The 15,903-nt window shown below is 47.4% G+C and overlaps 1 protein-coding gene across 3 annotated transcripts in view; it reads left to right on the top strand.

The window, feature by feature from the left end:
- YLPM1 (YLP motif containing 1) overlaps nucleotides 1-15,903 on the top strand; it is a 1,323,976-nt gene that overhangs the window by 1,277,997 nt on the left and 30,076 nt on the right. For 2 of the 3 annotated variants that reach the window (XR_013600905.1, XR_013600906.1), the window contains exon 21: nucleotides 11,898-12,033. Coding sequence is in view for 1 of the 3 variants with exons in the window: in XM_078659899.1 (XP_078516025.1) it covers nucleotides 11,898-12,183 (286 nt within the window). In the remaining 2 variants the exon portion in view is untranslated. Of the gene's footprint in view, nucleotides 1-11,897; nucleotides 12,184-15,903 lie in introns of those variants that run through there. The other variant, XM_078659899.1, reaches the window with a different exon arrangement.

Genomic DNA, 15,903 nt, shown 5'->3' on the forward strand with positions numbered 1-15,903 from the left:
TACAAGGATAGGTAACAGACACTTGGAGAGGGACCTTTCCAGGGATATGAGCATGACAGCACCTATGATGTAGATCTACCATCTGTAGACTGAGGTACGGGGTAAGTAAATAACGGCCAGAGATCTGCTAATATATATTAATCTTGCTTGTAGACAATGACAGGGAGGTTAGGCTACGCTGTCTTTCACTATAACAGCTCCTTTTAGGATTTACTGATTACTTGCTATGCTGACCGTATTTGTGTTATGCATTTTCCTGCTAATTGTGGCACAAATACTCCAAACTCGAGCATGTTAGTTAAAATAAATATTTTTAACTTGTTAGTGTCTCTGTCAGATCTTATTGTGGACGAGTAAAAGAGTCTGAGCGAAAGGGTGTGTCTTGCAACCGCGATTCCTGAGAGAGTCGGGAGTGTTGTGTTCTGGGGTGTCTAATCACTTGTTCCTCTGTGAGTGAGTAGGAAGGCAAGTGAGACACTAAACCTAGTTGGTCCCGGGCTTATGGGTGCTAATGTAGTAGGACGACTCAGTCCCTATATACTAAGGTCCCATAATCCTATGCATAGTTCTGTGTTTGCGCAGAATCCCTGCAACATGGCGCCACCAATATTTGGTCTGATACTTATTCATGAGACCCCTTAGTAACGCTTCTGCTCATCCACGTTACCCCTTTGCCGCTTCATGGGTACGCCCGAGGTGGAAGGGCTTGGCCTCCTGCAGTTGTTGGTTACTGTTTCTGTAGGTTTTTCAAGCTTGAATCCTATAAGGTTTTTTAGACCTGTTTTGCTCTACCATTTTGTTCAACATTTCCACAGCATATGGCACAACCGGGCGTGATTCTGGCACATAGCCAGGTGGCGGTAACACAACATTTGACACTGCATGGGCTCCTCAATGGGGGGGCTAACGTTATCATGGTGGTTGAGACTGATCCAGCATACTTTGAGGTTTCCTTTTCCTGGGTTACATTTCCCGCAGTTGATGCAAATGATAATTTTTTTCATGCTTACACAGTCGCTGCTCCTCCGGCAGCGTATCATCCATACACGATGATTGAAGTTCCGTTGATGTCCTAGAAGCATACTATTTCGTTTAATGGCGCCCTTCCTCACCCTATCTCTTTTGTTTGTATGGGCCCCTTAAGTATAGATGGGGCTGCTTAACCGGTTTTGACTGGTTTTACACCACATCCAAACTATCTCAATATTTCTGTAGAGGAGCTTCTCTTGCTCTATGCACAAGTGACTCAACTCTATCGGCGAGTCATACAATATATTTCTCGTTCAATTCAGGTGGCTCTGCCTGGAGCTGCGCCCCCGGCACCTGTACAAGGCAGAGGTCTTGTGATTAGTCTCGTCATGATTAACTCAGTAATGTGTGATGGGGGATTCTGCAAGGCAGAGGTCTTGTGATTAGTCTCGTCATGATTAACTCAGTAATGTGTGATGGTGGATTCTGTTGGCGTCCGTGTGGAAGGCTGAGGCTCCCGCGGTTCTTAACGATGGTTTCCCAGGTCCTGGTCCGAGCGACAAGCAAAACCAAGTGCTCCTTCCCCACAAGGCGTTGTCTCTTGGCTGACACTCCACAGCGTATGATTGTTGGAAGCGCTACACGCCGGAGACGGAGGTCGAGGGGTGAGAGGTCTGGGCGGCTGCTGCAGCACGAACGTACGAACGCTGCCCTTCATTCATTGCTTCGCCTCATCATGGATAATTAGGTAACGGCATGAAAAAAAAAAGACTGGCAGCTCCCCGATACAGAGGGCGGTGGCCCTGCCGAGGATAAGTGGGGGCTTTTCGATGCAGTGGAGGTGCCCATTCTGATTGGGGGCATTTACTGTCAAATCTGGTGTGACATTCATCCCTACCTGTTTGCTGATCGTCCTGCCATCAGTCTCCCCCGCCGCCGCTGCTTTAAATCACCACGTGGCTGCCGAGCGGGGAGACTACGTCCCCCAGGACACCTTGCTGGTAATCCCACCCAACTCCGCCCACTTCCGTGCCCTGAGGTGCTCAAAGGACGAGCGCTGGACAAGCCCGGGAGAAGCCCGGGACCAGGGGTGGGACCAGGGGGGGGCCGTTTGCGGTCGTCCGCGACAGTCCGAGGCAGGGCTGGGCCACCCTATTAACCTTCTCCGACCTAGGGCACCGAGATGACTCTGCACACGGATATTGGGACCGGGGCATTAGCCATTTAAATTTAGTGGCTGAGTCACCAGTTTAAAGCACTTATTTGACTACAATTATCCCTGTTTTGGTTTGTTTTCAAGCAGGTTTTGTGGGGCCATTTTCTAGATATTTCGCCTGATTACTTGGTATTTTTGGCTGATTATGTCGAAACAGAAACTAGAGAAAACCCCTAAACCCAAGCCTAACCATGGCCCGACCATCGATGAATACTTGATCAAGTCTGTAAGCGCCATTAATGTGGAAATATCAAGGGCGGAACGTCGTCTATCACTGGGGGCTACCTCCGGGTCTGAGGTTATACCGGAACTGGAGGCAATCGTTGCCCCAGATAAGCCACACTGTGAGGCTCCTATAGTACAGGCTATTCAAGATTCCCCCTGCCCTCGCAAGATATATCCTTGCAGGATGAGCAATCGCAATCCCTTACTTCTAGTGCCCCCCCTACACCAAAAAGGAGAAGAAATTGTAGAAAAGATCAAGCTAAATCAGGGAACAATGGTAAATCAAGAAAGGGGCCTTTAACTCGCCATCAGGTCAAGACCACCGATAATAGTATTATCCCCACCAATATAGATGATGATTTTACTAATTATATTATTTCCTTATTAACCCAGAAATTGGAATCCATGCTTAAACCTTTGGTAATGAAATTAGATACACTAAGTTTAGCAGTCGAGAAGTTGAGTACCCTCATGAAACCACGGATTAGCCAAACCAGGGATTTGGGTACTGTATCCCTGGTACAAACACCTGTAGTGGTTATACCCAATCCAAACACCCCAAATGCGACAACAGCAGCACAAAGTAACCTGATAAATCTCTCACAGGATAACCCTGTTAACCCAAACACTAAAGGGAGTGCACAACTTAGTACTTCACAACCTAATAACAAAGGGCAGTCAATTAGATCCCAATTCGTAAATAAGCCCAAAGGACCTCAAGCACAGAAAGAGCAGAACGTGATTAACCTGCCGCCAGACTGCAGTCCCTATGTAGCAGTCATGGTTAAAGTTCCACCTCTGGGGATAGGGCAAACGGAAAATCATGGCTCCCTGAAGAACAAGGTACTCCATTGGCTATATGACCACTGTGACTTTCCTGTGGACCAGGGGGAACAAATTCTATTGACCACAAGGGTTCAGTGGATAGGTTCATCTAGAAAAACCATGCAAGGGGATTGCGTAATAATTAATTTTAAAAATCCAACCTGGGCACAGACGTCCCTTGAGAGAGCCACGTGGAATACCTGTCCAGAGCGATCTATCTCGCTCTACCCACTTGGATATTTCTATAAACATCTTGGTAACACTTCCTTAGGAGGGAGGAACTTTCAACCCGGTAGACCTAACAACATCATTACTCAAGATACCCGTCACACGCCCCTATTATCTAACAGGTACCAAGCTTTAAGCACACTGGACTGTAACGACTGACTGACCCCCATTCAACAGTCTGGGGGGATGTCCAGTTTAGATCCCCTGATACCGAAAGTAGAAATAATTACTGTTCCATCGAAGTACCATCAGAGTCCAGGTTACAAAGAACTAGGCCTGTAAATTTTAGGTCAACCCCAGAAAATATTGATTTTATAAATAGGAAAGTAACCATGGATAAGGAGGAAGTGTGTAAAAGTATTGCTATGGTAGTTGAGGGGGATTCTACCAATGTCACCAGTAGTTCCCATCGTTCCAGTCAGTAAATGTACCATAGATAACCCTGTGTTATTTAACCAAGGGGGTGGTTTCTCAATCGTAACTTGGAATACGGCCGGCCTGGCTAATAAGATCAATATGCCAGTCTGGAAGGATTTCATTAATAGATATGATATAGTGTGCCTCCAAGAAACATGGAGCACTATAGACATATTTGTAGATGGATATACGGCTTATAACCTGCCCACATTACCTTCACCGTCAGGCAGAGCTAAAGGGGGCCTGTTAATTTTATTGAAAAATATCCTTCCAGTTAAAGTCATGAACAGCACTGTAGTAGGACATTTTGCACAGTTATTTTGTTGATCAATTTTTACAATAATATTTTCAACTCTACCCGTCATAGTCTGGTTACAGATTTGAGATATGATTTATGTAAATTGATTAACATGGATTCTACCAATGTGAACATGATCTGGTTGGGGGATTTCAATCTGTCCTTATGTTCATTGTCTATGTCCAAAGCATGCGGGTTCTTATCTGATGCAGGGGACAATTGTTTACACTTTTCGCATTGTACATATGGTAACACCTTAAACACTTTTATGATTGAATTTGATCTGGCAATCCTGCAATGTGCTAAGGACGCGAATGGGAAGGATACCCCGACTTTTACAGGAAGATCCTCCGAGAGTAGTATAGACCATGTTTTGGTTTCGGCTAATATTGCTAACTTATGTACTATCCCGCAGATTGTCGTATTACCAATAAGCGATCATAATCCAATTACATTGGAACTGTTTGTGTGGGGAAATAAGATGACTGATTCAGGTACTGTTATAATAATATCGAGCCAACAAGCCCCAATGGCACTAGAATTAGGTGGAAGGGAGAAAATTCGGCTGAATTAACAAAACAAATAGTCCAGGTATGTCGAAATGAAATCCATGATAATTTATCCTTAACTATCCAACCTACTGAGACACTAGCCAATTTTACTTTGATTAACAATCGAATCCCAGAACTCTTTACTAAGCCTATTCCCAATAAAAAACAACATGATAGGGGATGGTTTGACCGTTCTTGCACGGTATAATTGAATAAGTTGAAATTAGCCTTGTCATCTAAACCCAGGGATAGTTCAGCTATTCGTAGCTTTAGAACTGAATATAAGTGCAATGTCAGACGCAGGAAGGCTGAACTGCAACAAGAAGCTTGGGATAATCTCGACCTTGCGGCAATAACTGCCAATCATAAATTATTCTGGGACACCGTGAATAGTAAATTCCTTAAAGATGACTCTGTCCCGGAACTCCTGACCCACGTAAGTTCCACCGACTGGGTGGACCATTTTTCTAGTATTTTTAACCCTGAGGATATTTTATTGAATCAAATAATATCGCCAAGCAAATGGCCAATTACTGACCTAGGAATTACTTTGGAGGAGGTTTTGACAGGCATAAACAATAGTAAGGGGGGAAAAGCACCAGGAGCTGACGGCGTCCCTATAGACGTTTATAAATCCCTACCCATGCTATGGGGACCAATACGTACCCTGGTCTTCAATGCAGCGGTGACCGAGGGATGTCCGCCCACCTGGGGGGAATCCGTAATTATCCCAATTCACAAAAAGGGTAATAAATCTGAGGTACAGAACTATAGGCCCATTTCTCTACTTGACTCCTCAGTCAAAATGATGAGCAGGGTCCTATTGAACAGATTGGAGGAGTGGGTCTCGGACAATTACATCTTAGCCCAATCCCAGTGCGGCTTCAGAAAGGGGTTAGGTACTTTGGAACAAAGCATTAACCTGGAGCTTCTAATAGGAAAATACACCAAAGCTAAACAGGGGCGGCTCTTTTTATGTTTTGTTGATTCAAGTAGTGCTTTTGATTTGGTTAATCATGGTGTTTTATGGCCCGTTTACTTAACCTTGGGGCACCAAAAGCAATCATTTATTTTTTAGCTAGACTGTACGAAAACTTATCAGCGAAAGTCCGGTACGGTCAACATGGGGAATGCACCGCCAATTTCAATCAATCAATAGAACTTGTATAGCGTGCTACTCACCCGTTAGGGTCTCAAGGCACTGAGGGGGGAGGGGGGGTCGCTACTGCTCGAACAGCCAGGTCTTGAGTTGTTTCCTGAAGGAGAGATGGTCCAGGGTCAGCCGTAGGTGAGTGGGGAGGGAGTTCCATGTCTTGGCTGCCAGGTAGGAGAAGGATCTTCCTCCGACGATGGATTTGCGGATTCGTGGGACGGAGGCGAGGACGAGGCTGGCGGAACGGAGCTGGCGGGTGGGTGTGTAGAATGTGAGTCGGCTGTTGAGGTACTTCTGGCCTGTGTCGTGGAGAGCCTTGTGTGCGTGGGTGAGGAGTCTGAACGTGATCCTCTTGTTGATGGGGAGCCAGTGCAGGTCTTTCAGGTGGGCCGAGATGTGGCTGTGGAGAGGGATGTCCAGGATGAGTCGTGCTGAGGTGTACTGAATGCGCTGGAGTCTTTTCTGGAGTTTGGCTGTGGTTCCAGCGTAGAGGGTGTTCCCGTAGTCCAGACGGCTGGTGACGAGGGCCTGGGTGACCGTCTTCCTGGTTTCGGTGGGGATCCACCGGAAGATCTTTCGGAGCATGCGCAGGGTGTTGAAGCAGGATGACGAGACGGCGTTGACTTGCTTGGTCATCGTAAGGGAGGAGTCCAGGATGAAGCCCAGGTTGCGTGTGTGGTCCGTTGGCTTCGGTGCGGTGCCCAGGGCAGGGGGCCACCAGGAGTCGTCCCAGGCGGAGGGAGATGGTCCGAGGATGAGGACTTCGGTCTTGTCTGAGTTCAGTTTCAGACGGCTGAGCTTCATCCATTCCGCGACGTCTTTCATTCCTTCCTGGAGGTTGGCTTTGGCGGTGGCGGGGTCGTTGGTGAGGTAGGGGATCAGCTGGGTGTCGTCGGCGTAGGAGATGATGTTGAGGTTGTGTTGGCGTGCGATGGCTGCGAGAGGGCTCATGTAGACGTTGAAGAGGGTGGGGCTGAGTGAGGATCCTTGCGGAACGCCGCAGATGACTTCGGTGGCCGAGGATCTGAACGGGGGGAGGCGGACTCTCTGGGTTCTTCCGTCGAGGAACAAGATGATCCACTCCAGGGCCGCTCCTTGGATTCCGGTGTTGCTGAGGCGCTGTATCAGGGTGCGTGGCATACAGTGTCGAAGGCTGCTGAGAGGTCCAGGAGGATGAGGGCAGCAGTTTCACCGTTGTCTAGCAGGGACCTGATGTCGTCACTGGCAGCGATGAGGGCGGTCTCGGTGCTGTGGTTTGCTCGGAACCCGGACTGTGAGGGGTCGAGGGATCCGTTGGTCTCGAGGATGGCAGAGAGTTGTCTGTTGACGGTCTTCTCGATGACTTTGGCTGGAAAGGGGAGGAGCGAGATGGGGCAGAAGTTCTTGAGGTCCATGGGGTCCACGGTGGGTTTCTTCAGGAGGGCGCTCAGTTCGGCATGTTTCCAACTCTCCGGGAAGGTGGCGGATGCGAAGGAGCTGTTGATGATGTTCCGGAGTTGGGGTGCGATGATGGTGTCGGCTTTGTTGAAGATGTGGTTTGGGCAAGGGTCGGTAGGGGAGCCGGAGTGGATGGTGTTCATCAGGCGGGTGGTGTCTTCATTGCTGACCGGGGTCCAGGTGCAGAGGGTGGTGGTGGGGGGCGTTGGTTCGGTGGTTGGATCCGTGGATTGCGCGCCGAAGCTGTTGTGTATGTCGGCGATCTTGCGGTGGAAGAACGAGGTGAGTGAGTCGCAGAGGTCTTGCGAGGGTGTGATGTCGTTGTTGCAGGCGCTGGGGTTGGAGAGCTCTTTAACGATGCTGAAGAGTTCCTTGCTGTTGTGGGTGTTGTTGTCCAGGCGTTCTTTGAATGTTGTCTTCTTGGTGGTGCGGATCAGCTGGTGGTGTTTGCGGGTGGCGTTCTTAAGGGCGGTCATGTGTTCTGCTGTCTGGTCGTGGCGCCAGGCTTTCTCAAGGGCGCGGCAGGTTTTCTTGGAGTTTTTGAGTTCGTTGGTAAACCACGAGGCTTTCCTGCTGTTGGGTCTGCTGGGAGGATTCTTCAGTGGTGCGAGTTCGTCGGCGCAGTTGATGAGCCACTGTGTGAGGTTGCGGGCTGCTTTGTTGGGGTCCGTCGTGTTGGTGGGCGGGTTCTGGCTGAGGGCGGTGGTGAGCTGGTCGGCGGTGATCTTACTCCAGCTTCTGCGGGGAACCTGTTGCGGGTGGTGGTGGCTCGTGGTTCTCCTGAAGCTGAAGTGGATGCAGCTGTGGTCTGTCCAGTGTAGTCCGGTTGAGTGGCTGAAGGAGATGTGCTTGGTGGAGGAGAAGATGGGGTCGAGCGTGTGGCCGGCGTAGTGGGTGGGGGTGTTCACCAGTTGCTTGAGTCCGAGGTTGGCGAGGTTATCCAGCAGGGTGCCGGTGTTGCAGTCCTTGTTGTTCTCCAGGTGGAAGTTGAGGTCCCCTAGGAGGATGTAGTCTGTGGAGGTGAGGGTGTGCGGACTGAATTGTGTGCGTGGTCCCGGCGGGAGTCTGTAGATGAGGGTGCCTCTGAGGGTGGTCTTGGGGTCGGTGTGTATCTGGAAGTGAAGGTGCTCGGCGGCGGTGAGGGTGTCGTCGGAATTGGTCGTGATGCGGATGGTGTTTCTGTGGACGATGGCGATGCCTCCTCCGGTTTGGTTGACGCGGTCCCTCCGGGTGATCTTGTAGTCCTCCGGGATGGCTATGGTGATGTCGGGGGCTGAGGAGGCGTTCATCCATGTTTCTGTGAGGAAGGCGACGTCTGGTGATGTTGAGTCGAGGAGGTTCCAGAGTTCGACGGCGTGCCTGTGGACGGAGCGGGTGTTGAGCAGGATGCACTTGAGGTGGTTGTTGCTGGCGCTTGGCGTGGCGGGTGCGGTGCAGGTTCGGAGGCAGGTGAATTGGCAGGCTTGGCAGGTGAAGGGTCCGTGGGTGCGTTTCGGGGTGGCTTGGTAGCAGGCGGGGTTCCGGCCAGCATTGAGTGCGTGGAGGGTTGCGGCGTCGTAAGTTCGTCGGGTGCGCTGGCGTAGACGAGGACCAGGAGTCCTGGCGCTGGGCGCGGTCCAGGCGCGGACGGGCGTAGACGGGCTTGCCTTTGATGCGCCTTCGGTGCACAATCGGCGCGCCCGCTGCGCGTACGCGTGGACTCTACCATGTGTGGTGCGGTGGGAGGGAGGAGCAGCTGGGAGGCGGGAGCGGGGTGGCGCGGGGATCGGGATACAGAAGAAGAAGGGGGCAGGGCCGCAGGGGAGCAGCGGCAGGGAGCGGGGAGGGGGTACTGGCGGGAAAGCGGTCACGAGAGGGCAAGGAGCGGAGAGCACAGATCAGGGGCACAAGGAAGCGTAAACCAAGCACAACAAGCACAGGGAACGACAAGTCAACGAAGAACACAGATCAGGTCACAAGGCAGAGGAAAAACAGCACAGGGCATGGCAGTCACAAGGAAAGAACAAACCTATGCCACAGGGGCAGCGGCGACCGAGCGGGGCAGGCAGGGAGACCGGGCGCACTCAGGGGGAGCCGCGCGGCGGGTGGTGCGACCTTCACAGACCAGGGTCAGGTCAGGTCAAATTTTAAAGTTAAACGAGGGATACATCAAGGCTGTGTGCTGGCCCCCCTTCTTTTTACTTTATTTATTAATGGAGTGGATGAGGCCCTCAAAAAGATCCCTGTGGACTGCCCCCTGGTGGATGGCAAAGAGACACCAGTTCTGCTCTATGCAGACGATGCCGTTCTGTTATCAAGAACACCGGTGGGGCTCCAGAAGCTAATTGAAGGGTTTGCTAATTTTATTAAGAACAGGAGACTACTGATTAATAAAACTAAAACATTCACTATGGTGTGTGGTGGGAAATATAGAAATCAGAGACCATTCATTATAGAGGGCAACAAAATAACTAATGTGGAGTCATTCTACTATTTAGGCATTTCATTTTCATCAGTTGGGGAATGGAAGTATGAACAGTCATTGGTAAGGGCAAAACTGAGGAAAAGTATCTATGGCGTTTTTAAATTTGTAGCAAATTTAGGTAATCGGCGGGTTAAAGAAATTATTGACATCTATAAAGCCAGATGTACCTCAGTGGCACTTTACGGTGCAGGAATCTGGGGTCATCAACTATGTGGGGCGTTACAAATCGAAGAGAATATTTTCTTAAAGAAACTTCTATGCCATCCAACCTCTGCCTCCGCGGAAGTCATACATAGTGAAGTGGGCCTGAATCATTTGTTGGACCTACTAGCCATGAGACCGCTACAGTTGTGGAGATCTATATGGTCCAAGGAAGAGACCCTGTTCACCAAGGCTATTATAAACGACTGCCTAAGGTTGGATAACGCCAGTAGGATACCGTGGCTTAAATATATTATTAAAACCTTTGATGAAATCTTTGACATACCGGTTACAGGGGACCCTAGTAATTTCCCGTCCTTATCCAAAAATTAAGTGAAAAGTACTTTCCTGACTTATAGGACCAAAAAAAGGCAAGATTTAATCTTGAATCAGGAAACATTCCAATTTCATCAAATGTATACTGTTATGGGTCTTCAAGGATATCTTAAATTTGTCACTAGAAGTTCCCACCGTTTTGTTCTAACCAGAATGCGGCTTGGCCTAGTGCATCATCTGATCGCATTCCCCACTATGAAAAAACATCCCTCCTCCCCGTGCCCGTGTGATGGATCTTCAAAGCAAAGCACCATGCACTTTATGCTTTTATGTAAATTGTTTTTGGCATTTAGAGTTAAGTATCTTAAACCGCTCTTCCTAAAACATGAGGTATATTCCATCAAAGCTGCTATGTCCTTATTGATGGCTTTGGAAGAGCTGGGTATTTGTTTTTACACCACCTCTTTTATTCTTTGTTCAATCAGGGCCAGAAAGAGCATGGTATTCTAAAGGTTTGCCCCCCTCTCTATCCTTTTTAGTGGTTTTTATTTTGTACATAGCTTTGTCTAGGATGGGCAGTGCAAATTAAGCAGGGTAATTTTAAATGATATCTTATTTTATGTGTCCACTGTTTACATTGAGCACTTTGCACTTCCTAAATTCCTGTAATACTTGATGTAATTACATAGTGCTTAGGTGTATATTGTTTACAGCAGATTGCACTTTATTTATTTCCTTTTCCTTAGTATGATGTAAGTGTATTGGTGTTAAGAGTTAATGCACTTTTAGAATCCCTATTACCATATGTAAATATAATTGCTGCTATTTGACACTGTTTTTTATCTGCACACCACACTTTACTTTTTTCGCCAACTCCTTTATTAATTCCATAGTTGTTAAAAGTAATATGTACCTCTGAACTGTACTGTTTTGTATTATGTGTGCGCTTTTATGATTGTCTGTCCCAACCGAATAAAGCTATCTTTGAATTGAACTCAGTAATGAGAAAACGTCCTCAGAATCGTAAGGATCTTCCCTTTTGGATAGCACAGACAATTGAACAGATTGAAGCTGTTTTCCTGCACACAAGTCCTGTGGAGAAACACAGGATCCTTACTATGAGTTTGCCAAGTGGTTTGATTCCCCCTTTAGCGGACTGACTGGGGGGCGGTGTTTGCATCAGTGTATACACTGTGTTTTGGCACCCCCTCCATGAGCATTCTATAGAGCATTCTAAAACTTGTACAGGATTAACACGGGCCTGACCCAGTCCTGGATCTAGGAATAAGATTAGTGGGAATGTTCCCTATTGTCTCCAAAATGATTCTGGCTAACATCAATTAGGAGTGACGGTTGGCGATTATTATTGCTGATGTCTACACATCCCTAGGTTGCAATAATATGGGAGTCAGACCATTTACATAAGTACAAAGTAAGCCTCCTCCGGACAAGGAGGGTAGGCCAGTCTTTCCTAAGAAGGGCTGGAACACAAATTTACAGCAACAGAAGCCTAGGTTCCGTGCTGGTTTGCTTCCACCGGATGCTTACGAACGTAGATATGATTTACGTGACCGCTCTAAAATTAAGACACCTGAGAGGTGAGAGGTTCTGATCCCCGTTCTCCTCTTTCCTTACAGGAATCGTTGGATCAACAATTTGGCAGAGGAGGACGACAGGATCGAAGACCAAGCAAGTCCACGCAAGAAAGGCGAGACCCGCAGCACCTGTATGACTTAAAAGTAAAACGGGAGGAACCACCTCAGTATCGAGCCCCGTTTCAGAAAAAGAAAGTTGGCGCTTTGACTGCAAAGTATGCCCCAGACGTTGCGAACCATCTTCCTGGACAAGAGCTGGGCAGTAACTCTCCTCGACAGTGCGGCGGAAGTTACCACAGTTCGGCAGACACTCCACCAGCGTCTGGAGGTGAAAGCAACTGCCACTTTTATTACTGTTGAAACCATGGACACCCGCATAGCTCCCCCTGATAGACTCTACAAGGTAGACCTTCAAATTGAAGGAGACATTAAACAGACAATAAATGCAGTCTTTTGGGACAATTTGACTTCTTCCGATGATATTTTACTGGCAGAGGTTGATTGGCCTCCCCCTTTTGTCTTCGCTTCCTCTAGGGGCGAGGATATCATTCAGCCGTCTTTCTCTCAATATGTCCCAGAGGAAACTAAAGAAGCTTATGCTTCGGAGTGGGCTCTGGCTTGGCTCCTGCGTAGTATCGCAATCTGGCGGTTTGGGATAGGGATTCACCTTTGCATGTAATTCCTTTGCGAATTACACTGCAGCCTCAACCGCAATATCCCATTAGACGTGATGCTAAATCGTCTGTTAGTGACATTCTGACAATTGGAATATCAGGGTGTTATTGAGCCTTGTGTTTCGTCCATGAATAATTCACTTTTTTTATATTGAAACGGTACGGTTCATAACGCATGGTTTTAGACTACAGACATTTGAATAGTCATGTTCATACCTTTGCAGTACAGAACAAACACAGCTCTGCGTTAGTAAATAACATTGTTTGTAAGAAATTCAAAACACCAATAGACATTTTAAATAGACTTTTCAGTCACACTTTGGCTCCAGAGGGCCATGACTTGACCGCATTCAGTGTCCTGTGCAATCGTAGATGCTATGCGAGATTACATATGGGGTATAAGAATAGCCCCGGGATTTTGTAGCACGCATGGTGTTGATTTTACATGAAATTAACCCAGACGCATTTTCTTATGTTGATGACATTTACATGACGGAAAATTAATGGAATATGCATCTGGTATGTGGATCGCATTATTACTAATTTTGCAACTTTAGGTTACAAATTCAACTTTGCAAAATCCCATATTGCCATTTTGGCCGTTCTTTTTCTCAGTTATGAACTAAACAATGAGGGTAGGGGTTTGGCACCCCACTTTTTGGAGAAATATGCTCAACTGCAACCTCCATCTACCCTCACACAATTACAGTCTTTGCTGGTTTTCTTGAATTTTGGCAGGAAATATATTCTAGATTATGCCCAGCGTATCAAACCGCTGTATGCGTTGATACAACCTTCTTTCTCCTGTTCCAGTTGATTTCTGGAACCCACCGCAGCATTGCAGTCTTTGCAGTTGGATCTGCTTGCTACTCAATTCTTGTTAACGCAAGACAATACTACAAATCTTGTCATAAGGATTGTACCAAGGCCATTAGGATTTACTTATGTGACTTTTAATGAAGGGGATACAGTTCCCATTGCTTATAAATCGCATTTGTGTACTCCTGCTGAAATGTGTTTTCCCCTGCTGAAAAGATTTTGACAGCAGTGAAGATGGCGATTCTCAAAGAACGCTCTTTGGCTCAGGGCAAACGCATTTTCATGGTTTCGCTTGTGCCCGCTTTGGAAGCTGTCACGAAGGTAAGTGTACCAAATTCTAAAGTTCTGCTTCCTCGTTGGATACAATGGGCTAGTTCATTGACATCGGCTGATGTCAATTTTATCTTTGATCCTTCTTTGCAAACACAAGTTTTTACAATATGAATAAGTTCATCCTCTTCCTTTGTCCCTACTCCCTCTTGATCAGTACAAATGTATCATTTAGACTGATGGGTCTGCACAGCCAGCTATTGGTTCTAAACATGCTTACTATGCTGCCTGCGCTATTGTGGCAGGCATGATAGTGAACAGTGATTTTAAGTCGTCCTTGGTTCACACACAATCCCTTGGGGATTGCACAGCACAATTGGCTGAGTTACGTGCTGTGCTCTTGACTCTTGAGTTTGCTGATCCTGAAGTGCAATTCCTTTTACTGTGTACAATCCTTTAATGACATCTTATTCTTTTGGAAACAGAATGATTTTCGTGATTCTAAAGGTAGCTCAATAAAGCATAAAACGCCTTCGGTCCAGGTGGCCGCTCTTAAGGATAGTTTGCCATTCACTCATGTCACCCATTCACTGGTCCATCAAAGTGTGGGAGCACACGCTGTTGGTAATTCTATGGCTGATGAGGCAGCCAAACCTGCAGTAGTCACATGCTCAGTAGTAGCTGTTAAAAGCTCCATGACTAAAATTGATGATGATAATATTTTGGCTGCCATTGCTGCGACAAAGGAGGGGACAACGTTTCCCCAGGGTTTCCCTGCTCATTATACTTATCATTTAACAAGAGATCAAGTTCCCTTTGTGACTATTCCCTCAGTTGCCAATCGCTTGATTTCCAACGAGGACCTCAGGCTTACACTATTGTAGCTGCCCATGAAGGAATGGTTTTTACGCATGCGGGAGTGACAGGCACAATTTTTCTTTTAAAGCAACGTTTTTGGTGGCGTCGTTTATACCAACAAATGGGTAAATGTGTACTTTCCTGCACATTTGTCAACAGATTAAACCTTTTGCTGTTTCACGCCAACCAAACCACTCAGCTCTTCATTCCTAATCAACCGTTTGGTTGTATTTATCTTGATCACTGTGGTCCCCTGACATTTGCCAATGCTTTCAAATACATTTTGGTTGCAGTGGATTCGTGCACTAGGTTCTTCTGGCACATATGCCTGTGGCACCTTACATTCAGACCAAGGTCCGACTTTTGTCTCTAAGGCTTAACGTGATTCGATGAAGTTGATGTGAGTGCAGGTGCATTTCTCGTCTTCATATCGGCCTGAGAGCAATTTAGTTGTGAAGCGGATGAGCCTTGACTTAAAGCAATCTTTAGCAATAAGGGTCTTCAGTACAGGCCGGGGCTGGTTAGCACTGATCCTATTGGACCTCTGGGAAGAATTGGACACGGTTGACCGCAATCAGCTTGTTAGTCGCCTTTTCTCCATGGGAGTCAGGGGCAAGGCTCTGGCCCTTCTAAAATCCTTTCTCACTGACATAGAACAGCGGGTGGAGCTCGAGGGGCATTGCTCATCTTGATTCACCCTACCCTGTGGAGTGCCACAGGGCTCCTCATTGGGCCCAACACTTTTCAACTTATATGTTACCCATTTCTGCTTGCTCATGAAATCCTTTGGCTTTAAAACAGTGTCATATGCTGATGACCCACAAATCATGGCATCTTTTTCTGGAGACCACACAGACACCGCTTTAAGATTTCAAGAATGCTTGTGCAAGGTTGGACAGTGGATGGCCCAAAACTGCCTCAAACTGAATGCAGGGAAAACCAAGGTGCTTCATTTTAGAAATTATACCTTTTTCTGGGGACCAAAATGGTGGCCACAGGAAGTGGGCGAAACTCCCACTCCTGCCAATAAGTTATGTTGGGTCGTAGGACTACGCTACGCTCACATAGTTTGCGCAACTACATGCTACGTGAATTGCACATAGCACAGTGCAAAAACGCGTAGCGTAGCAGGCATTTTTTGCTTGCTCACGGCCCTCAACGTCAAGTTGGCGACCGTGAGCAAGCAAAATAACATCCCGGCGAGACTTTTTCCTCATTCGCGATCAGCAACATCAAGTTGCCGCGCACACAGTTGGATCCAGAGCTATCTTGCCGGAAGACAATCTCAGATTAAGATCGGTCCATTCTCGTCCCCCTTTGTGGAAAATGATAAAGGAGTACCGCAGGGCTCCATATTGAGCCCCACTCTATTTAATGTTTATCTATCCCCACTAGCAAAGGTAATCAAAGCACACGGCTTTGATACG

The sequence above is a fragment of the Lissotriton helveticus genome, chromosome 9 (genome assembly GCF_964261635.1).
Source record: "Lissotriton helveticus chromosome 9, aLisHel1.1, whole genome shotgun sequence".
Lineage (NCBI taxonomy): Eukaryota > Metazoa > Chordata > Amphibia > Caudata > Salamandridae > Lissotriton > Lissotriton helveticus.